General features: G+C 45.2%; 1 protein-coding gene across 1 annotated transcript in view; it reads left to right on the plus strand.

Moving 5' to 3' along the window:
* Positions 1-12164: 12164 nt before the first annotated feature.
* Positions 12165-23308, plus strand: part of LOC146811634 (transmembrane protease serine 9-like) — a 1785969-nt gene continuing 1774825 nt past the window's right edge. Inside the window, exon 1 of the mRNA XM_085618610.1 lies at positions 12165-12260. Within this exon, the coding sequence (XP_085474736.1) occupies positions 12221-12260 (40 nt within the window). The 5' untranslated portion in view covers positions 12165-12220. The remainder of the gene's footprint in view (positions 12261-23308) is intronic.

A 23308-nucleotide genomic window follows, 5' to 3' on the forward strand; every position in this document is an offset into this window, starting at 1 on the left:
GAATGGGGGGCTAACACATCCTGTGGCATACACCCTTCTTCCACTGTCCCTCCTGTGAGAGCATGGGCATACCCTGGTCCTGCACAACTGCCTGACTGCTCAGGACGTCTTTAGGAACAGGAGAAACCTCTTCAGTGCCAACTCTGGACTTCACCCCTACTTGGTCAGAAGGTCCTTGGTTCACTGGAACTGTTTTGAAGAGTGGCTTCTCTTCTCTTTCCTTTTCTTTTTTCCTTTCTTTTGGGACTACAGTTTCCTAGCTGGAGGGACTGGACCCTCAGGATCTGGAATTTGAGGAGTGCCCTGGGTAACCACCCCATCTCGGAACATACCAACCTCTGGTAGATTATTGCCTAGGATAAAATCTAGGGGAAGCTCAGGACTGACCACCACCTTATGCCAGCTAAGTGTACCCTCCCTTTCTAGGGGCAGTATGGGTACAGGTCTCATTGTGACCTCCCCAGGGACTACCCTTACCTTCTTTGTCTCTTCTGGCACATACAGGTCTGGGGACACCAACCTGCCACTCACTATAGCATGACTGGCACATGGATCTCTCAGGCCAGTGGTAGGGATCCCATTCATCTGGAGTGGTAATCCCTACTCCCACCCTCAGGAATCACCAGATTACCATTTAGCCCTGCCTCCCAGTTAACTGCAATGAAGGCCTCCTCATCTGAGGAGTTCTCTCCTATGGTCATACTGTATAGCCCGGGGAGCTCGGGTGCAGAGGGTTTTGGTCAGCTGGGCCATTGCATTGAAGACACTCACTGTTCCCAGTCAGACCTGCAGAAAGTGACAAAACAGGACAGCTGGGCCAATCTCCGTGCTTGCCTCTGTAATGCTGATGTCCCTGGTTGACTGGTCGGTCTTTGTGATGTCAGAGTCTGGTTAGGACTTCAAACAAGCTTTTGTTTTAAAAAATGCTCTGTTACCCCATGTATTGGTGCTATGCGGCTCCTGGATATCCTGGCAACAAACTCAGTTGGAAGATGAATCTGACCTCCTAGAGCACAGGGACCTCTTCTTGGGAGCTCGCAGCGTCCGTGGACCCGATGGTCAGCGGATCAGTGTACCAGACATTGTGGTCGGGCACCTGCAGGCTGCCGGGAAGTGGCTCCTTTGTTTCAAGGGCGATGCTAACTGGTTGTTGAAGTGTTGGGCTGTCTTGCCAGCCTTGGAGAGAATGTACAGCTTCTTGACCAGTCAGGTTTTGGCAATTGTAGCGGTTCTAGCAGTTAGGCAGGATTTTGCGCCATGTTTGTGAGCAGTCCTCAGCTCTTGCAGTCACAGCTTTTCTTTCATCCTCTTCAGTTCCTAGGATGTCTAATCTAAGTTGTTGGTGTCAGGGGGGGCACTTAAATACTCAATTAAGGGGCGTTAAAAGGAGTGTAAGGTAGTAGCCAGTGGGTGACTGCACCCCTATATTACCACTTCCTATAGGGAGTGGGTACAGCCCTGACCCAGAGTTACTAGTTTCACCAAAAACATGATGGTGAAACCCTTTTTCGACTGTCCACTTCAAGCTACCCACCCTAGGGATATGCTCAGCCTGTAAGTGTGACAAGCCTCCTGACGGCCTAATGTTCTAGCCTGCTCTGGTGACAAATGGCTACCAGTGTAGGGGGGGATCCTCCAAGGTCTGGGGGAAGCCAGGATCGCATATCAAAGGTAGCAGATGCTTTGAAGCCGTTGGCGTTGGTATGCTTGTTCAATAGCCATCCTGCAGGAGGAGGTGTAAAGACCTTGCTCCAGAGCAGGAACTGTTCCTGTTCTCTGAGCGCATGGGCTCTCACCTCCAGGGGGTCAGAATCTTGTCTGTGGTGGCAGGCTGGTTGATACCACTCAGTCAGCACACTAGAGGACTGGTACATTTTCGGGTGGCACATCTAAGGTGCGCCCTAGGTGCATTTCATAATAAATCCAATACTGGCACCAGTGTGGATTGATTAAGACAAGGTGTTTGATACCAAACACCATTATTTTCATTATATACAGCTTCCTACATTAGGGTAGTGAAAAACTCCTAAATTCCTTTTGCATTGCTGCATGGCCAACTGCTCCTAAAAGATACCATTAGAGTTACCTTATTATATTTAATAAGCTGTACTTTCAAATGGGAACAGGTACCAAAGTCATATTTGGTGTCTTTGAAATTGTAAGGAAAAATCCTGTCTTATGGTAAAGTCGGATTTTAGATTACAATTTTGGACATGCCACTTTTTGAAAGTTGCCATTTTCCTGGTGTAGCCATTTGGTGGCTGCAGCCTGCCTCTGGGTCACATGTGTGGGTGTAGTGGTGGTTGGACTTTGTGTATTCCTTCTAGACAGCCACACACAATAGGGAGCTTAGGTGTGCCTGGATGGGCCATCACTGGGAGCATGGGAAGGAGGAGCTGGGCACAGCCCAACTTTCACTTGAATAGACTGTGTCCTTCCTCCAAACAAAGGGCTGATACCCCCTGTAGTTAGTCTGGAGCTAAGGCAAAGGAAGGCAGGTCACCTGTGTACACCAAAGGGAAACCTCTAAAAGCTTCTCCCACTTCTAAGACAGAACTGGGTATCAATCAATCTGGATTTCTAAAGTGCAGCAAATTACCCATGAGTGACTCAATGCGCTCTTGAGGAAAAACCAGGAGATAGCACTCAGAAAATTTGAGGAAAGGAAGAAAAAAGCATTAAAAAATAGGCAAAAGCAGGAGTAACCACAGACAACGGCAGGGATGGCTGGGAGGTTTAAGAAGGCACGGACAATGGGAGGGAGGTCTGGCGGGGTAAAGAAGGCAGGCAGGGCGGCGGGGTGGTGGTACAGAAGGCACGGAGGGTGGGAGGAAGGGCAGTGGTATAAAGAAGGCAGCAAGGGAGGAATGTAAGCGAGGCATGTCGTGCCTGCAGAAAGAGAAACAGGATAAAGAAAATAGTGCTTAAAGACTAAATAACAGGTACCGTATAACAACCAAAGTAAAAGGGCCAGGGCCAGTTGCCATGTGAGGTGATTAATGAGAGGAGGCAGTACTAAGGAGGGAGTAACAAGCCTATTTACGAATCAGAAGCCCGCATTTAGGAATGACAATGATGCAAGCCAATCGCAAATATGGGCGGGGAGTGGCGGGGCTTCTTTTACCTACTCCTCTACAACAAGTCTCCCAGGGCAGCGCATGCGCACTGACTCTAGGCTTGACCTAAAAATGAGGGGGGAGAGAAAGCAGTAAAAAACAAGGCAATTGCAGGAGAAAGCACTCAGAAAAATGAAGGTAGAGGAAGGAAGAAGCAGTAAAAATGAGACAAAAGCAGGAGAAAGAAGTCAGTAAAATAGGGGAGAGGAAGGAGAAAGCAGTAAAAAACAAGGCAAAAGCAAGAGAAAGCACTTAGAAAAATGGCGGGAGAGGAAGGAGAAAGCAGTAAAAAACAAGGCAAATGAAGGAGAAAGAATTCAGAAAAATGAAGGGAGAGGAAGGATAAAGCAGTCAAAAAAACAAGGCAAAAGCAAGAGAAAGCACTCAGTAAAACGGGGCGAGAGGAAAGAGAAAGCAGTTAAAAAAAAAGAAAGCACTCAGAAAAACAGGGAAAAGAAAGGAGACTGCAGTAAAACGAGGCAGAAAGCAGAAGAATACACTCAGTAGAACAGGGGGTAGGAGTAAGTAGTAAAACAATGCAGAAAGCACTCAGAAGAACAAGGAAAAGGCAGGAGGAAGCAGTAAAAGAAGACAGAAAGCATGGAGAGACCACTCAGATAAAACAGGGAAAAGGCAGGAGGCAGCAGTAAAGCAAGGCAGAAAGCAGCAGAGATCAATGCAGCAGCACGGGAGAGCTGGGCCTCAGGGACATCTTAAGAGTTTTGGGGGCCCTGGTTCAAACGTATTTTGGGGGCTCCTAAGCTTTAAGTTTATGATTCAATTTCAGCTCTTTCATACCCTCTTTGGCCAGGTTACTAGTGGTGCACAGGCACTGTGGTTCAAATTCTAAGTGTATTTACATCTAAGTTTTAGGGATAGTGACATGTGTTTTCAATGTTGTAACACAGCAGCATCTAACAAATTTTACTGCAAATAATTTCTGTGACATCCTGCCATTTCTCATATGTGATGTCCCGTTTTGATCTAAAAGAAACTTTTTTTATTGATGTTGCATGAAACATAAACAAATTTTGTCTGCAAAACGTATGTAATAGACTCTCACACATCAAGGAAATTAAAAGTAAATTTAAAAAACTTGATTTAAAACGATCTGATTAAGATTTATTCAAGGTTTTCAGCGCAAGAAGAGAGCTGTCTCTATCAGGGGGCCCCTGAAAGGCTTGGGCCCTGGGCCAGAGCCCACTTTGCCCATGCCTTAAAAAATCTCTGCTGGGCCTGGGGGTATAAATATTGGACCTCAGACACCAACTTTAGTACACTTCTGGACCTGTGGATACTCTGCTAGGAAGAAGGACTGTTGTGCTGCTGAAAGGACTGCCACTCTGCTGGACAGCTGCCTTACTGTGCTGACCTGCTGCCCTATTGCCTGAGTGAGAAGGACTGGAACTGTACCTTTTGAACCCGGGACCCCAGAGTGACTCCAACCGCTAGTTGGCTGGCCTACTGACTAAAGCCTCATGGACAGGAGGCTCCAACAATCATGACACCAGGACCTGGGCTCTGCACTCCATGGGGCAGATTTACAAGCCCCTTGTGACAACTTTACGCCGCAGTTGCGTCACTTCTGTGACGCAGCAGCATCGTAAACATTGTGCCACATTGCAACATATTTACAACATGACGCATCTAGGGAGATGCTTCATGTTGTAAAGCCCTGCGCTACATTATACCTGCATCGGGCATAATGTATGCAGGGTGGACGTTACCACGCAGGAAAGCTCGTAAAAGTGATGCAGTGAAATCTACAAGATTTCACTGAGTCACTTTTAGGACGCCACTGTGTCAAAACATTGCGCCTGCTTGAAGCAGGCGTAAGGAGAGACGCAGCATGTTGGGTATAGACATTCCTAACCATTGCTGGAGTTGTGTCGCACTTGTGACATGACTCCTGCAATGCGCTGCCCTTACGACAAAAGATGCGACAGGCATCTGTCTATCCTTGCGCCACAGTGCGCCGCATTGTAAATGCGAAGCATCTGTGGTGGCGCAAGGGTATTTTTGCATGTCGCATCTTAACTGACGCATCCCTGCTAATATGCAGAGATGTTTCAGTTATTGTAAATCTGCCCCAGTGAGTTTTAACCTGCAAAGGAGTGTCACCCTAGTCCTGGACCCTTGGAAAGTGGCCTAATGTGTCCTACCAGCTTCTGTTGACCCAGCAGAACCAATACATCTCCTGTGCAAAACCGATGCTTCCATGTTGCTGTGTTGATCTTCCTATCGCAAGGACTTCACCTCACTCTCGCAGCCTAAAGCCTCACTGGAACCGTTGCTGTGCGACCCATCCTCAACGCAGGCCCTCACATCACTCATCAACATCAGCCTCGACAACAATGGCAGACTACGCATCCGACCTCGCAGCTCCTTGGTAATGATGCATAGGCCCGGCTGCTCAACACATCCTCGATGCCAGACTTCGTATCTCAAGCCCACCCCCCCATTATCGGGATCCTCGACAATGATGCAAGACCTCGGAACCAACGCATTACTTCAACTGCAAAATGTATCTTCAACGCCGAACTTTGCAACACTCCACAACCAGGTTTTAGGGTACTCTCGTTCAGTGTGCCTAACTGAATCCCTGTAGCTGGCCCACACTCCATCATGATCGCCTGAACTTATGACTTTGTCCCGGTCTGGCTGGACCAGATATCCACAGTTGGCACTTTGTGGTTTTTTGATGCTATATTCCCTGAAATCTTTAAAATTACACATCTCCGGTTCTACTGGTTGGCTCTATGCCATTTTAGTCTTGTTTATTTATTAATAAATACTCGATTTTTTCTGTTGGATCTATTTTGTGTGGTGCTGTCACTTTATTACTGTTTGTAGTGTTGCACAAATACTTACATATTGCCTCCAGATTGAGCCTGACTGGACTATGCCAAACCGCCAGAGGGCTGAGCATAGGTTTATTTGGGGTTTGTTTGTGACTTCACCATGACAAGAATTGTGGTTGCTTCTTCAAAAGGGTTTCACCTTTCCCCCCTCAACCATTAACCCAATTTCTTTCAATGACAGTCATAAAACTGGTACAACTCAACTGTTTAAGCCTCATTTCAAGACGAGACATCAAAAGTGTGAGCCTTCCTCAAGCAAATAAGTGCAGTGGTGGCAGCACTAAATAAGTACATCACTGTCAGCTGAAAAAACTCAAACATAGGGACGGGATGATGTGCACAGCTGCCAAGTGGGCTCTGCCACATGTAACACCTTCAGTCAGTGTTTCGTAGGCACAACACTATGCAAGCTCTCACTTTTGTAATCTCAGAAACAAGTCTGAGTCCCAGAACACAAAGTAATGTTGGCTAAAATCTGAGGATTCAGTCAACATGACACACATGACTTTGGACCAATTTTTAGCATTGTACATTTGGTCAGAGAAGACTCTCATCCTAGAAAATTGGGGGCATATTATCAAGGACGGCGTTAAAAATTATCGCCAGTTTAGCGGCAGAAAACTGCCGCTAAAGAGGCGATAATGGGCTTGATAATATGCCCTGGAGAATTCCAATAGAAGCCCATGTTCAGGTGTGAACATGGGCTTCTATTGGAATTCTCCAGGGGATATTATCAAGCCCCTTATTGCAGTTTTCTGCTGCTAAACCGGCGATAATTTTAACACTGTCCTTGATAATATGCCCGTAATAACTAAGCTTCAACGCCAAACATAGAGCCTGATTTTGATCTTGGCGGAGCGGAATACTTAGTCGCAAATGTGATGGGTATCCTGTCCACCATATTATGATCTGATTATATCCTATGGAGATTGTAATACAGTGGGCGAAATATCCGTCATGTTTGTGATGGAGTATTCCATCTGCTGAAATTTAAATAAGGCTCATAGTCCTTCCCAAAGTAACATCTGGAACAGTTAGATTTTCATTTTGAAAGTTCTTCGATGGCCGATAGCAGTGAGGCTAAGTCTACTTAAAATGGCAACTTGGTTCAGCACTTTTAATGAAGGCAAGGTTTTATCAATAAAACAGTGTCAAGAAAAAGCAAGCATTGGAAAAGCCAATAGGTCTGGCTATTTCATAAGTAAGCATTCTTCTTCTATGATAAATGAATTTCTGTGAGTGGCTTTGTCGTTTTTGGGAATGTGAGAATGAGGAAACGGTTACATGACTGACTGGGTAAGCGGGCAGATGAATGAGTAGGAGCTGTAATGCATGGGCGGATGGGATAATGTTTGAATGAGTGTTATGGAAGGATGGATAGATGAACCGGTGAGTGCACGGCTGCTTACATGAGGCAATAATCATTGCCTTCACACTGAGCAATCCTTGAGGAATGACATAAGGAACAGGACCAGAGCTGACTACACCAGACTCACCCACACAGACAGTAAACCGAAAGCAGACAATTGTACACAAACCTTTTGACACTGAAAGACAAAGAACTAACTTATCTCTCATTCAGGTGCCACAGGCTTGTCATGGTTGCGAGCAGATACAAGTCACTATCAAGGGCCATTTCAGCGTCATGAAAATACCTTTTGAATTTGGGGATCAGGGAAACGTTTTTTCGATGTCGAAACAGTTTTCACCACTGTATAGTATAGTTCATAACATTAAGGCAGCTGGTCAGAAACTCTCTGAATGTTATGTTATGTTATGTTATTTATTTGTTAAGCGCAAACAGCTGCCCCAGCAACGGAGCGTCCCGGCGCTGACCTAACCAATACCAGAGGGGAGGGGGGAACCAGCAGAGGAATTAGATGACAGAGAAGAGATGGGTCTTAAGTGCTTTCCGGAAAGCGATCAGATTGGTTTGGGCACGGAGGTGTGGCGGCAGTGAGTTCCATAGCTTAGCTCCTAGGACTTTGAAGGAACGTCCACCCTGTCTGCAGAGCTTAGTTCGGGGGACCATCACGAGGTGTTGTCCCAGAGAACGCAAGTTGCGCTGGGGCGTGTATGGTGTCAAAAGTGGGCGTAGGAGTTCAGGGCATTCGGATTTGAGAATCTTAAAAGCCGTGGTCAGGGTTTTAAATTGGATCCGAGATTCCACAGGCAGCCAGTGCAAATTGCGAATGGTGGTTCTGGCAGAGCACCTGCGTGGGAGACCAACCACAGCTCTGGCGGCCGAGTTCTGGATACGCTGCAGTCTTGCAAGTTCAGCTTTGTTTGCTCCTAAGAGCAAGACATTGGCATAATCTAGCCGGGCAAGAATCATGGCTTGCATGATGAGTTGACGGGTTTTGGAGTTAAAGAATCCAAGTATGGGGTAGAGGCTCCTCATGAGACCCACGCACGTGGCTGCCACTTTCTTTGTGTGGGACTGAAAGTTAAGTGAAGGGTCGAGCCAGACTCCTAGGTTTTTGACGACTTCTTTTGGCACGGGAGTGGGGCCAAGCACAGCGGGCCACCAATGATTGTTCCAAAGGGCGGGGTTTTTTCCCAGGAGGAGGACCTCCGTTTTCCCGGCGTTTAGCTGCAGGCAGTTGAGTGTCATCCACTGTGCGACTGCCGCGAGGCCGTCTCTGAATTTGGTTGCCGAAGGTGAGGGACCTTCAGAGAGTGTGATGACCAGCTGTGTGTCGTCAGCGTACGACACCAGCGTAAGGTCCCATTCTTTTGCTACCACTGCGAGAGGCTGAACGTATAGGTTGAATAAGGATGGGCTAAGTGCCGACCCCTGGGGGACTCCTTGCCCGATGGAGTGGGGTTGAGTGATGTAGGGGGGGGGCTGAGACTTGGAAGGATCTGTCCTTTAAGAAGGACTGGAACCAATCAAGGGCTAAATCGCCAATCCCAATGGCCTCAAGTCGTTTCAGCAAGATGTTGTGTGAGACCGTGTCAAAGGCCGCGCTAAGATCCAGCAGGATCAGCGCGGCACTTTGACCGGCGTCTAGGATTCCTCGAAGGTGCTCCGTGGTGGTTAGCAGAGCCGACTCAGTGCTGTGACCTGGTCTGAAGCCGTTTTGGGAAGGGTCCAGGACATGGTTTTGCTGCATGTGGTGGGATAGTATTTTGTTGACGTGTGCTTCAGCTAGTTTTGACGTCCAGGGGAGCAGGGAAATAGGTCGGAAGTTTTCTGGTTTATTGGGATCCAGTGCGGGTTTTTTAATGATGGGTGAAACCCAAGCAGATTTCCAACAAGTGGGAACCATCGCTGAGGAAAAGGAAAGGTTGAGTATTTTGGCAAGCGGGGGGAGAAAGAAGTCAAGCGATTCCAAGAATTTGGACGGTCGCATGGGGTCTGCTGGGGAACCAGACTTGACCTGTCTACATAGTTTAGCGAGGTCGTCTAGGGATATATCGGGTATTCTTAGCAGTTTATAAAGCCTCACCATGTCTTCAAAGCAGCCGAGTCACCACAGCAGCTTCTAAAAATCACACTCCTCACTGCACCCCATTTCCACGATCTCCACGTTTTTCTTAAAGGTGACTCACATTATCCACTTATGCACTTAAAGACACAGGTAAAGCACAGAGCTGTTTAGAGGGTTGAAATAAACTCCGGGGCTTGGGGGAAGTAAGTACCTTTCACAGTAAGATACAGAAATGTGCATCGAAATCTGGCCAGAGCTAAACTGTGCATGCTTATAATGGCTGGTGGTGTGTGTAATTCTAAAATGCACCCTGTTCAATAAGGCACATCCTGGGGTCGAGTAAATGGAAGGAGGCTTTTAACAAACATTACTAAGAGAGTAAGTAATGTAGGTTAGTGAGGGATGGAGTGAATGAGTGCCGTGCAAATGGGTTTGTGAGTGACTGAATAGTATGAGATTGTGGGCACAAGTGATCTTGCCGGGGAGTGGTATGGACTATCAAGAGGGAGTAGTGTCAGTGAGGGAATGAGCAAGCGGTAAGAGAGTGATGCCGGTGAGTGAACTTCTGGCTGAGTGTGGAGTGGCAGTGAGTGAGCTTGTGGGTGAGTGGATTCTGTCAGTGAGTGAGCTTCTTAGTGACTGAATGGTACGTGTTAGGGAGGGAGGCAGTACTATTAGTGAGTAAGCTTCTGTGCAAGTAGGTACTGTCAGCAAATGAGCTCTTGGGTGAGCGACTACTGACAGTGCGTGTTAGCGTAGGGGTCAGTAAGCTCTGTCAGTGGTTGGACTTGTGAGGCAGTGGGATTAGTTGACCAGGGAGTGAGCTATGTGAGCCTCCACATTTAAAAGCTGTGTTACCATTCAATGGTTGCTCTCTTCTGCCACACCTGAACAACATTACAAGTCAGAGCAGGAAGTTGTTCCCCAAGCAAACAACAGGATGGATGGATGGATGGATGGATGGATGGATGGATGGATGGATGGATGGATCCTACCCAAAGGGTGTAGAGAGATAGAGAGAGATTAAAAGATAGGCGCAGATAGGTGAAAATGTACATGGGAACTGAAATACTGCATTGCATCCCTATGCTTCGGTGCCTGTCTTGCTCTTAGTGACTGTGCTCCTCAAACCCCCTAACTTCTACTCCCCCTCTCTACCCTGGCAGGAATAAACACCAAGCTGCCAGGGAGGCACTTTCCACATATAAATGGGTGTGTATGGCCTGATAAGCATTATGGAACTAGTGCAGGTCAGGCTGGCACACATGCCAAGTTTCCCAGGGCCATCTGTGACTAGTTAGCCTAGTCACAGTTTTTTCCCAGAATTCAGGGACTTGTAGTCCTGGTTTTACACTGGGTCATATAAGACTAAGGAGGAGATTTACCAAATCTCCATGCAACGCAGCCTAGACTCGAGGGAAAACTTTTTCCACTTTGAATGCATGCTGCACAGTGAAGAATGCATGCAAAGTCGGAAAAAGAAGGAGAAATGAAAGCATCCAATTTACTGCATTTGGTCAATTTGGTTTAGCGTGAGAAACCCTGGGTGGTTGCATGGGAACACCCATGCATTACCCTTGGCACGCCCCCATGCCGCAAAGTAATGTGAAGCAGCGTTCGCATTACTTTTTAAGTTATTTCGTTTAGCGCTGGAAAGTAAATTAGAAAAAAAGATTTTGCGCCATTTGGCTTCACTTTTGTGATGCAAACACTGCGCAAAATCTTAGTAAATCTCCCCTAAGAGTCCAACAAGTCTAGGAAAAGGCCAGGACTGGCCTAAGTAATCACACATGGACATGGAAAACATAGAAGCTATGGGCTTGGCCCCTCACCAATACATGCCTATCGCCTTGATTCAGACAGGAGACTCCCAATTTTTGAAGCCAAAAAGGTCCGTCTCCCTCCTGAAATTGCCTCTATTTCAATAGAAGTCAATAGGAGAAATACATTCTCCAGATTATTTTTTTTAAATCTCCCACTTTCCTTTTCTAAAATGTTGGCATGTATGCTCACCTCTTTGGGCCCTGCTGCTACTGCACCGGCTGCAGCATTGATATATATGTCCCTGCCAATTCTCACTTTGCTTAACAGAACACCTACTCCCACATAATGTTTCGGTCTGTCCTTGAATTCTGCCAACACTTTCAGGAACAGGCTGCTTTTTAGCAGAATGTGCCTAGCTAAACTTTCGAACCCGTTCCTATTCCCAGGCACTCCAATAAATGGTCTCTTTCTCTTAAGAAGCCATGGTAGGAAGTGCGGCTTGGCTGTAATCAAGATGGCCGCTGCTGTATGAAGGTTCGCCCCAACCACTATAACTCTGTCTCTGCTACAGGGCGGCATCGGTGGCCCTGCTGCAAGGGGGCCGAAAAACCCAATCCCAACGCAAAGATGACCAGATCCAGCCCTACTTACAATGAGTTTGTGGCCTTGTAGTGTTACCCTCTAGACTTTCTACATTTCGTTCTGGGACATCTCTGCTTCCCCTTCTCTCTCTCAATTAAGTTGAAAGAATTTCACATTTGTGAGCAAAAGGCAAGGCGTGGCTCTGTGGGGCTTTACAGACTGACAGCTCGCATTCCAAAGTCCTGTTTTCAGTAAACGACGAACACGCTCTCTAGGAATCCAGCCGAACACGAACCTGAACCTGTACCTGAGAAGTGTCAAGTGCAGAATTTACTCATGAGGGATCTGTCTGTCTTCGAGGGGCGGGTTTGTCATTCGTCATTGAACAGTGGCGGTATGGCCCAAGCTGCAGTATAAAGGGTGACAGCACTTCCTGGAGGTCATAGGTGATCTCCTCACTGCGATGAAGCTCCTGTCTGTGACTGTGCTGCTGATCCTGGCAGGTAAATCCGTGGCAAGGACTTCTTTTTCTAGCTTCTGTGGTGAAAGGAGGGGAGGTGGAAAGCTCTGTGGTAAAAGGATGTCTGGCTCCCCAGCGTGGATGCCTCTGGGTCTGCCGTACTCCAGGGTGTGATAAGGTCCCGCTAGGTGTGCTTTCAGGCAAGCTACATTCTCTCATGTATCCAGTACCAAGCACGACAAAGCGCTTGATGCTCCCCCTGCCTATGAAACTGAATTTACTGCATCTTTGAAAGTGCTTTCTCTCCACATTTTGAAAATCTCCAATCCCCAAACTCCCAGAATCGCTATGTCCCCAATTTCCTTCATAAACCCTTAAGAATCACCCTCCTCTTCACCTCTTCCAGAAATACCTCCCAAAATGACATTGCCCTGAACCCTTCTGAGGAACACCTTCCTCGCGTACCCTCCCCCCCCCCCCCCAAACACCACCTCCACACCTCCTCCTGAAGAGCTACCCCTGCTTTCTGGATGTTGCAGACCCACACCATGTTCCCAGTTAGTCCATGTTCCCCACATCTCAGAAGATCTCCATTTACCAGAGCTAGACTGAACATTCCAAGCCATCCCTGCCTCTTGCATACTGCAGGCCTGAACATGAACATTCCAAGCCATCCCTGGCTCTTGGATACTGCAGGCCTGAACATGAACATTCCAAGCCATCCCTGCCTCTTGCATACTGCAGGCCTGAACATGAACATTCCAAGCCATCCCTGCCTCTTGGATACTGCAGGCCTGAACATGAACATTCCAAGCCATCCCTGCCTCTTGGATACTGCAGGCCTGAACATGAACATTCCAAGCCATCCCTGCCTCTTGCATACTGCAGGCCTGAACCGATCCTGTGCTGACCTCTCCTTAACATGGATATCCATATTCTTGGTGCAAGAGTCCTCTGTTTATTGAGATAGGATCCAAAGCTACTGGTCTTGACTTGGAATCTAGTCCTCCTGGCCCCATGCTGTGCGCACATTGTGATCTTAGACAATCTCTTGATACTTCACAGTTCTTTGTAGTTCACGAGCAGTGCCTAGGAGCTGTATTTGCATGTATGCCATGCAGTAGTTTTTAAATGTAATTCATGTGTGTGTGTATATTCATAGTGTCATTACTTGCATAACGTTTTGTGGCGTTAATGGATAATGGTGAATAATTCTGAATGTGCCACCAAGTCTCACTGATACAGGCTGGAGGGTTGTTGCTTTAGGTGTAGTCAATTTGTATGTCAGAGCTTATGTCAACATCAAACATGTATGCAGTGTGCTCAAAGAAGGGATTTGATTCAGCCCCTCTTCAGCTACTAATTTATTTAGGAAAAGCTCCTTCAGCCATTGCTTGAAGAAAGTGTCAATCACATTTTGGTTCAGGCAAGAGAAATATTCCATTCACATGGTTAGCTGTTGGTTATTATGTGTGTTGGTCCGCCTGCATAAAGAGTGCTTCTAACCGCAGTGCATGGTCGCTGAAATGAACTATCCATGCGCCACAAAGGAGACCTATTTGCATTCCTGAAAGTGTTACTGCACTCTTGTTGATTCTGCGCCAAACTAAATTTGGTTTTGCTCCTAAAAGTGATCAGTTTTCCCACAAGTCTTTCCAGATTCCTGCTACTATTGCACCAAGGGGGATGCTGCACCTTAGCGTGACATTCCACTAAATGTGATTTTGCGCCTTAACATGATCCTACATTGCTGCTTACTTTTCATTAAGAGTGATGTTGCATCCACCCCCCCCCCCCCCCAACTAAAACAGACTGGATAATCTCCATAAGATACAATGTCTGGTTAGACAGGCCATCCGAAAGTGAGAGGAATGAGTTTTGGCTTCCGTATGAGAATTGGGTGAAATCCCCTGCCCGTATATAGTCCATTGATTAGGCCTTTACATCATATTGCTTGATTATTCTGGCAGTAGCTTCACCGGTGGCTGTGTCAGACTAAGCTATTTACGGTTGTAGAAGCTGAAGCAAGATGTAAAGTGATCCATCCTTTGCTCTGAACAAAGATCTCTGGCTGGTGCTACACTAAGGGAGACCCCGGAGTCCGTTCTTTCGTATCTTTTGTTATCCAAGGCGAATGAGGACTAAAAGTAATAAAACATTTTTTTTTAAAAAGAGTGATTTTGCACCTGAGGGCATAGCTTATGCAAGTTGTTCCAGATATTTTGTGATGATTGCCTCCAATGGCAGCCTATCATTTTATTAAAGTGTCTTTCCTATAAAAACACATTTTTCTGGCCCTCAGAGTTCTATTATCTTCACTGGTTGTTTTTCATTGATGGGTGATGTAATTTTCCTTCTACTGGAAGACATGTCTTTTAGGCAACAATCGACACAAAAGACCTTGAAGCATCTCCAGCAAGGCACTTGGCGCCAGATGTACGACCATGTCATTTAGCGTCTCGCAAATTGCGCTCAATTGCGAGTTGCAATTTGCAAGTCACTAAATGACATGTACAACAGCGTCTGAGACTATTAGCAATTCCTAATGGGGTCGCAAATTGCATGCCTCATGCGTAATACAGAGGCACTCGCACTTTGCAACCCCATTAGGAATAGCTGGCTCTCCCAGGTATGGTGGCTTGCTGGGCTCAGCAGACCTCCATGTCTGGGACTGCTTTTAAATAAAGCAGTTTTTGTTTTTAAATGCAGCCCATTTTCCTTAAAGGAAAACGGGATGCATTTAAAAAAGAAAAATGAAACGTTTTCTTTTAATTTTTTAAGGGCAGGTAGTGGTCCCTGGGACCACTGCCTGCCCCTAAAAAATATTTACCCCTGCATTCGCAAAGTGGAAGGGGTCCCCTTGGGTGACCCTTTCCATTTGCAAGTGCTTTACCACCCACTTGAAGAGGGCGGTAAATTGCGAGTGTTTTGTGACCGCAATTGAGGCCGCAAAACATTCTTACATAGTCCTCTGACTCACTATTAGGAATGGACGCCCTTGGAACACCCCTTCCTAATAGCGACTCGCAATTCCTATTTAGAGAGTCGCAAAATAATTGTGACTCGCTAAATAGGAATTGTATATGGCACTATTGGAGTTTGCATGTGCAAAAAGGTCGTAAACCTGTTTGCGCATGCAAACTAGGGCCGTATATCTGGCCCTTAGATTGTGCTGTTACTGCAGGCAAATGGACAGTGAGGGAAGTAAAGCCAGCAGCATCAATTATGATGTCACTTTATAGAGAGAGGAGGTAGTTATGGGATTTGGGAATGTTTTCAGAAGTCACTACAATGAAAGATAGGATTGTGGTTTCAAAACAATAACGTGGAGAAAGGATAGATTTTGTTTTTTCCGAAAACCTCAGACATTTTATTGCACATTTTATTTTATTCAAATCTTCTGACAAGTCTGAGTGAGCCCAAGAACTCTATTTTATACCTTTTTTGTATTGCACATTTAATTCAACATTCAAGTCATCCCTTCCATCTAGTAGTATTATCCTTTAAAAAGCACCTGGAAGGCCATCCTAATCTAGATGGCCAGTTCCCATCTTCGTTCCAGTAATAGCTGAAAGCTAATTTCATCAGCAACACCTCGTCGTCACATAGCCACGTCCATTTTAAGTGCATCCCTCCCTTTTGTTCCCCCATTGCATTATTTCCTCATTGTCTTTGACCACCTATGCCCTTCTGAGTCTGTTCCCACAAAGCTTCTCCTCCCTATACATACCCTTACCCCTCCCTACACACTCACCGCCCTCTTGTAATGTAAACCTTTAACCCATGGGTATTGACTCACCAAAATGCCAGTGTAGTGGATGTGACATTGCATACGCTTTATCCTCAATGGCATCACAGGAAGTGACATCACATGACTCTTGACCCTGTTTTCTTTCCACAAAGGCATGGCATATGAATCTAACATCACAACACATGCCATCACTGAAGTACCACAATAAATGATTGATTAGTATAACAGAATAACACAAACAAATGTTCTGGGTCATAATACTTGCCCTAAATTATAGAGGTCTCTTCTCAGGGTTTTTCCTGCTAAGAATTTTTTTTTAAATAATGGGTGAAATTGTGCATTTTAAAGCACAATTTTCACATAAGTTTGATAAATTGCCGTAGCTGATGAAGGACCCTCATTACATTTTCAAATCCTTTCACGGTGGGCCAAAGCAATGAAACTTGCCATTTTTCAGAAATTGACCCCCATTTTTTCCAAAATGTGGTATGAGTGTCCTCATATCTGAACAATTACCTTCATTGTGCTTGGGACAGCATTTTGTCATAGCTGCCCCTATATTCCATTGGTACCCACTTATATAGAAAAAAATGACATAAAACACACCAGTGCTTGAATTTTTCAGTGTATTCCATCCATATACCATCGGTGACCCTCATGTCAAACGGTACCTTAGTATGTCAAGGCCAGCATTGTGTCATGGTTGCTACCCTCCACATGCCAGATTGTCCACCCGTATGCCAAGAATTGCCTCCATTGTGCTAGTACCAGCTTTCTGCTACTGATGTCCATATGCCAATAATTTCCTTAAGTAAGTCAGGATTTTTCAACAGGTGCCCTTTATTCCATGAATTATCTCTAGTATTCCAGTACCACCAATTTAACATTGGTGCCCTTTATGGCGGGAATTACCCCCAGTGTGCCAGTGCCAGTAATTTTGTCACAGGTGTTTGCCATGCTAAGAATTGCTGCAAACATGCCAGGACTAGTATTTTGCCCTTGGTTTCTCTGTAAGACAATGATTACCTTCAACATGCCTGTGACAAGAGACAAAATCGCAAGCATCACATCACTTTGTTGCTCACACACACATTCGCTCACGCTCATTCTCTGACACTGACTCCTTCATTCTCACTCACACTCTCTTACACACCCTTACACTTATTCTTATTCATTCTCGCTCACATGCACTTACTCTTAATCTCACTCATTCGTACTTTCTGACGCTCAGGCCCAGGTTGCCGAAAGCTTTGCACTGATATTGTATCACATGTTAGACAAAGGTGCCGATTACGATCCTGTAAAAACCGGGTACGAACCGTCGGACGGAGCATATTCTCCGTCCGACGCGTACCCGGTCGGAACAAAATACAAACATGGAAGTACGAATCGCACGGAAATACCATTTCCGTACGATTCGTACAAAACACCGACCGACGAAAACATACATACAAATGTGATCCGGGAAAGCGCCGACGTGACGTCGGGACGCATGCAGCCTGCATTTCACAAACCAGGAAGTACGAATCAAACCCACAGCAGTCCGGACGGCAATATTTTTACGGCACCCAAAAAGTGCCGGGAAAGCGAAGTACGCCGCGAAACGACCAGATTAGGGGGCCCGGTATGCGCCGTACCCCCCCAGCCCCTGTAAGTACGCGCCGCACCCCCCCCAGCCCCCGCATGTATGCGCGGTACCCCCCCCAGCCCCCGCATGTACGCGCCGTACCCCCACCTGTGCATGTACACCAGTGTACATATGCACCGTACCCCCACCCGTGTATGTACACCAGTGTACGTACGCACCGTACCCCCACCCGTGTATGTACACCAGTGTACGTATGCACCGTACCCCCACCTGTGTATGTACGTCGTGAACCCCCAGCGCTACGCGCTGGGGGTTCGTGCCGTACATACACGGGTGGGGGAACGGTGCATACGTACACTGGTGTACATACACGGGTGGGGGTACGGTGCATACGTACACTGGTGTACATGCACAGGTGGGGGTACGACTCGTACATGCGGGGGCTGGGGGGGTACGGCGCGTACATGCGGGGGCTGGGGGGGGTACGGCGCGTACATGCGGGCACATGTCTCCATGGTTGCTATGGGAGTTCGGTGCGGACGGTGTGTTTTCCATCCGGTTGTAACATCGGACGCACGGGATGGATCGTACTTGCGCGGTCGGACTTCACTTTTCACATTTGTACGGTAAATCATCCGAGGATGTGTCGGACACATTTTCCGACCCGAGGACGTGTGGGGAATTATTCCCAATGCGATTCGTATGGACTTTTTCCCATGCGAATCGTACTTGCCAGTTTGTACGGCATTTGTACGATTCGTACGGTAAAAAGACCGGATACGAGTCGTACGGGGAATTTTTTTCCAGGATCGTAATCGGCACCAAAGTGTTAGGGGTTTTTTACTATTCAACTCAAATCAGGATTTGCATTGGGTAGTATCCCTAAGTAACACAAAATAGAGCTGTGCGCTGCTTCGCATTATTTTGCATCACGTGGGTGTTCCATGGGCTTTGACACAAATCCTTATCTACAAACATTGGTAGATAAGAATTTGCACTAAAATCTTACGCCTCATTGAGGCAGATGTAAAAAAACTTTGCAAGTGTACAGCATGCATACAAAGTGGGGAAAGTATTTAAGCTTAGTTTTTTTATGGAACTGGCACCTTCCATTATGAAACCTATGTTTCAGAGCACACATAGACCCTTTTAATATGGCACATAGGTGTGTGCGCTGGCACATGGCTGCCGAAAATATGGCAGTGCATGTAGAGAGAAAAAATTAACATTTGTTTCACACTCCCTTTGACGCAAGGCCGCGCAGCAACTTTGGTGTAGAGTTACCTTGCATCACAGAATAGTAAACCGGGCCTTAATCTCACAAAATCTCACTTCGCTAACTGTCACTGACTGGTGCACATTTTCACTCACACAAACACATGCTTACACATACAGATGCACAGATACCCCCCCCTGCAAAAGTCTCACCAGTCGAGGACCTAACTACCTTCAATAAAGTGCTGGTAAGGGGTCCTGAAAAGTCGAATATTACGATGCTCAAAACCTCAACATCTGTCATATTTTAGACTCTACAATATAAAACCTCTTCAAGGCCTTTGCTTCCGTTGATACCAGGTATTCTGGAATCTGCTATACAGTGGTTCCTTGCATCTGTGAGAGAGCTTGGGCCCACTTGAACATCCCCAATCAATCAGATGTTCTTTTTAGCTACTTGAGAGGTAAGAGGGAGAAAACAATCACAATTTAATCTTATTGCAGTATAACCGATTTGGATACACAATAACTCCTTGACAACTAAATGGTTGAATTTTGTAAACCTTAATTTAATATCAGAAACAGACTGATATGGATTAATCTCAGCATCATAGTATAGAAATACAGGAGCAACAAAATGAGTCCAAATCTCCTAAAGAGATTTACACAATATAACAAAAAGAATACAACTACATCAGTTATGATGATGCACGTAATCAGGAAAACAAATTGAACATTAAATTGCATCAGTTGATTATCAAAGGTAAGCATGAGCACACTATCATTCCCTACACTACCTTAAAAAGGCACACAACAGTAAACTAAGAAGCATTGAGCAGGAATGAATGATAAAAAGGTGTCACTTGTCGAGTCTTCAGTACAAGAAACTCCAACCAAGGTCCATGTAGCATGAAGCCACACAATGCAGAAGATGAGGTCTACAGTTCATGATGTCCTAAGATGTCTCTCTGTCCCTCATTAAGTTACACCATAAGATATTAGTCTGCATCTAAGGTAAATTATGTGATCCACTCCAGTAGCTTTCCACAATCGAGGCACATATTGGCTACTGCACCATCTTCTCCACCTCGATAAGTTGCCACTGCATTCGACCTTGGCCATTCTTCTCCTCCTCCATGAGAACTTGTCTCCCTGCTCATTACCACATTTCTCCTTGCCAAAATCCATCTTCTCATCCGTTTCACTAACTAATGAAGCTTTGTTCGCACCTGCAGTTGAAACAAAATATGGAAGCAAACACATTCTACGTCGAACGTTAAATGCAAAATCAATGTTAAACTTGAGATGTGAATCTGTGCTGGAAACCATGCTTGATATATGGAAAATAAAGGGGCTAGCCCTAATAATCCCACACAACCTGGGCAAAACCACAATGAGAACAAAACAATAATACAATGCAGGAACAAATTATTATAGCAATGGTTTATAAATTGAGTACTTACATTTTTTTTCTTTAAATTCTTTTTATTAAACATGAAAACAAGCTTCAGATAATCATCATGTTTGTATTGACACATCAGGATAAACATTAGTCACAGGCAGCACAATACAGGGCGAATATCTTATCGCAATTACTGGCTGTCACCAGCCTTCTTCTCAGGGGATACATGATTACACAATCTCTAGGCAATTTGAAACACTCTTCATGACACTGTCCATTGGCCTCTAAAACGTGCCCACGCGGGTGCTTACATTCTATGGCCATAATGCAGCCGAATAAAGTTTTATTGATGATGAGTGCTTAAATTAATCACTGATGCTACATTCAATTTGTAAACCATAATTTATTTTAACTTATCATATAAACCTACAAATCTTTGCTCCTGGCGAAGGTACCTGGGTAAAATAGAGGTATGAAACTCATTAAATATACATACATAAATAAAGGAAATATAAACAATTTGAAGAGGACAGCATTTGCAGCTAGAAATTCTTCTTCAGTCTTCTGGTTGTTTTAATCAGATATGGCTGTGTTCTTTATTTCTTTCACAGTCCATATAGGAGATAGTTTTTAGAATGTACACACATGAGGGACAATCTTGCCCTTTGTATCCTTAGTGTGTATCAGACAATGTGTTTCAGAAACATAGTCTAAATTGAAGTTTAGATAGACACCTCCAGATGGAATCGACAATCTATCGGGAGGAGTCTATGTAAACTTTGACTACTTTTCTGAAACACAAATCTGCACTCGATGCAGCTCACGGCTTAGGCCGACTGGTTTTAAGCAAGAAGCACAGTAGACAAATTTAAATCTGTTTTTTCAGGAATACACTGTTTGACAAAGGGAGACAATGAGCTTCACATGTACAACTGTCATAAATAACATAAATCGATGCAGTGTTTCCAACTATTCACAAGTCGAAGGGCACTGTTTTCCAGTCCGTTGATATCAATCATTGAGGAATGTAATGAAACAGTAAGCAACTGTAAACACTAAGATGGTAACTGCAATAAACAGAGGGAAACCAGCCTGTGCAACGAGGTTGCTGGCACACACCGTAGCCACGTCAACCAGAGGGTGGGCTTGGGGGGCAGGGCAGTATCACACACATTTACTGAGCATCATAACCATGTCTCACATAAAGTGGCAATGGAAATCCTAAAGATTGTTGGTTTAGAACACTAAAATGAATTTAGGAGTATATACAGAACTAATGATAGGTGTTACTTCACTCAGAGGGTTCAAGCCCCTCATTGGATTCAAAGCAATGCCAGCAGAGACAATCTCACCATCATCATAAACCCTCCATAGGCAGAAGAGGTAATAAACAACAACAGGAAACATCCTTCACCTCGCAGTGTTTCCAAAGACCAGGCTTTACTACAAAGTCAATAAACAACTAATCTGGATCACCCTCTCTGATCACTACTTTAATCACCAGTTGGTCTCCCTCCAGGTGGAGGAAAGCATAATTAAGACACTATGATGATGCTTTTCACGTAATTACTGAAGCGGAAAATCAAGATATACCACTCCGTTACCTTTAATGTGAATGAGGGTTTTGTAGATGGTTATTACCCTAGACCCTGATAATACAGGACAAGTGATCCATTCTCTTTTGAATATTTGCTTATCGCCTAGAATCTGAATGGATCTCAGCTTCTCTCTCCCCTGATTGATTTCAAGTTTACTACAAAGTCACCACCCAGCCTGCAACGTTGCCACACTTTACTTTACCGCACAAGTTGTTACAACTACTTGCTTTAGGGAGCCCGTTGTTGGACTGGTGTTGGATTCTCAAGTCCAACACCTTACTTAGACTGGAGTTGGAATAGTAATTTATACTATTCTAAAGTCCAGCAACCCCTAAAGAAAGTAATTGCAACAAATTGCGTGCTAAAGTAGTGCACGGTAACGTCACAGGCGAGGTAGTGAGGGCGTGGTAAAGGCATGCAGGGTTAATGCCTGTGCAGTTTCATCATACATACAACAACAACCTGCACCTGAAGAAAATCTCCTACAAAACAATGACTTCCCTCTTCCACCTTCTCTGGTTGGCCACTCCAGTGGAGGGAAGCACAGCCAATTACTTTCAAAAGTGACAAAAAGTCACCAGAGACAATTGATTTGAATATTGTTCAGAATGGGAACTCTTTTCATTTCAAGATTCCTCCACCTTCTATGCCACTGCCAGAACAGTGCCTCACCGTCTAGGTCTGTAGCAAAAGGAAGTCGACTTCTTGCTATAGAAAAATGCAGTGAAGGAGGTAACCTTTCACAAAAAAGGTTGGGAATTTATTCTCTGTACTTTCTGGTTTGAAAAAAGGACCAAAATTTGAGTTGAGACCCATTCTAGATTTATGAATGCTGAACAAATCCATAAGAAATGTTCTGAATGGTTACACTACATCAGATTTACCCTCAAATACTTCAACAAGACAAGGTTTTGATGCTCAGTAAATGTGTACGATACTGCCCTGCTCCCACCACACCCTCTGGTCGACATGGCTACGACACGTTCCAGCAACCCCATGGCATAGGCCGGCCTTCCTCTGTATATTGCAGCTACCATTGTTCTTGTTCTTAGTGTTTACAGTTGCTAACTGTTTTACTCAGTGATTAATACCATCGGACTGGCAAACAATTGCCCTTCTCGACTTGTTGATCGTTGGAGACACTGCTTCGATTTATGTATTTTATGACAGTTGTATATGTTAAGGCCAATGCACCCCTGTGTCTTATCAATTTGACATCACAAGTGTACTGTGATCATTGTGTATCATGCCTCCCATCATATATGTTACAAACAAAGCATTAAAAAATACATCAAGGAGACTTGATGTATGCTATAGATTTTTGAGATACCTCCTATTATATACCAATTTTAAAGACACACCAAACATTTCTCGGTTTCATAGTAGGTTCCAAGCCTCTTCAATGCAAACTTCAAGTTTTGGATTTAAAGTCAATGCCACAAATATTCACAAAATGTATGGCTGTCCTCTCAACACATCTAAGGAGGCAAACGATTATTGTCTATACTTACTTAGACAACTGGCTATTACAGAGTCC

The sequence above is a fragment of the Triturus cristatus genome, chromosome 7, assembly GCF_964204655.1.
Source record: "Triturus cristatus chromosome 7, aTriCri1.1, whole genome shotgun sequence".
NCBI classification, from domain to species: domain Eukaryota; kingdom Metazoa; phylum Chordata; class Amphibia; order Caudata; family Salamandridae; genus Triturus; species Triturus cristatus.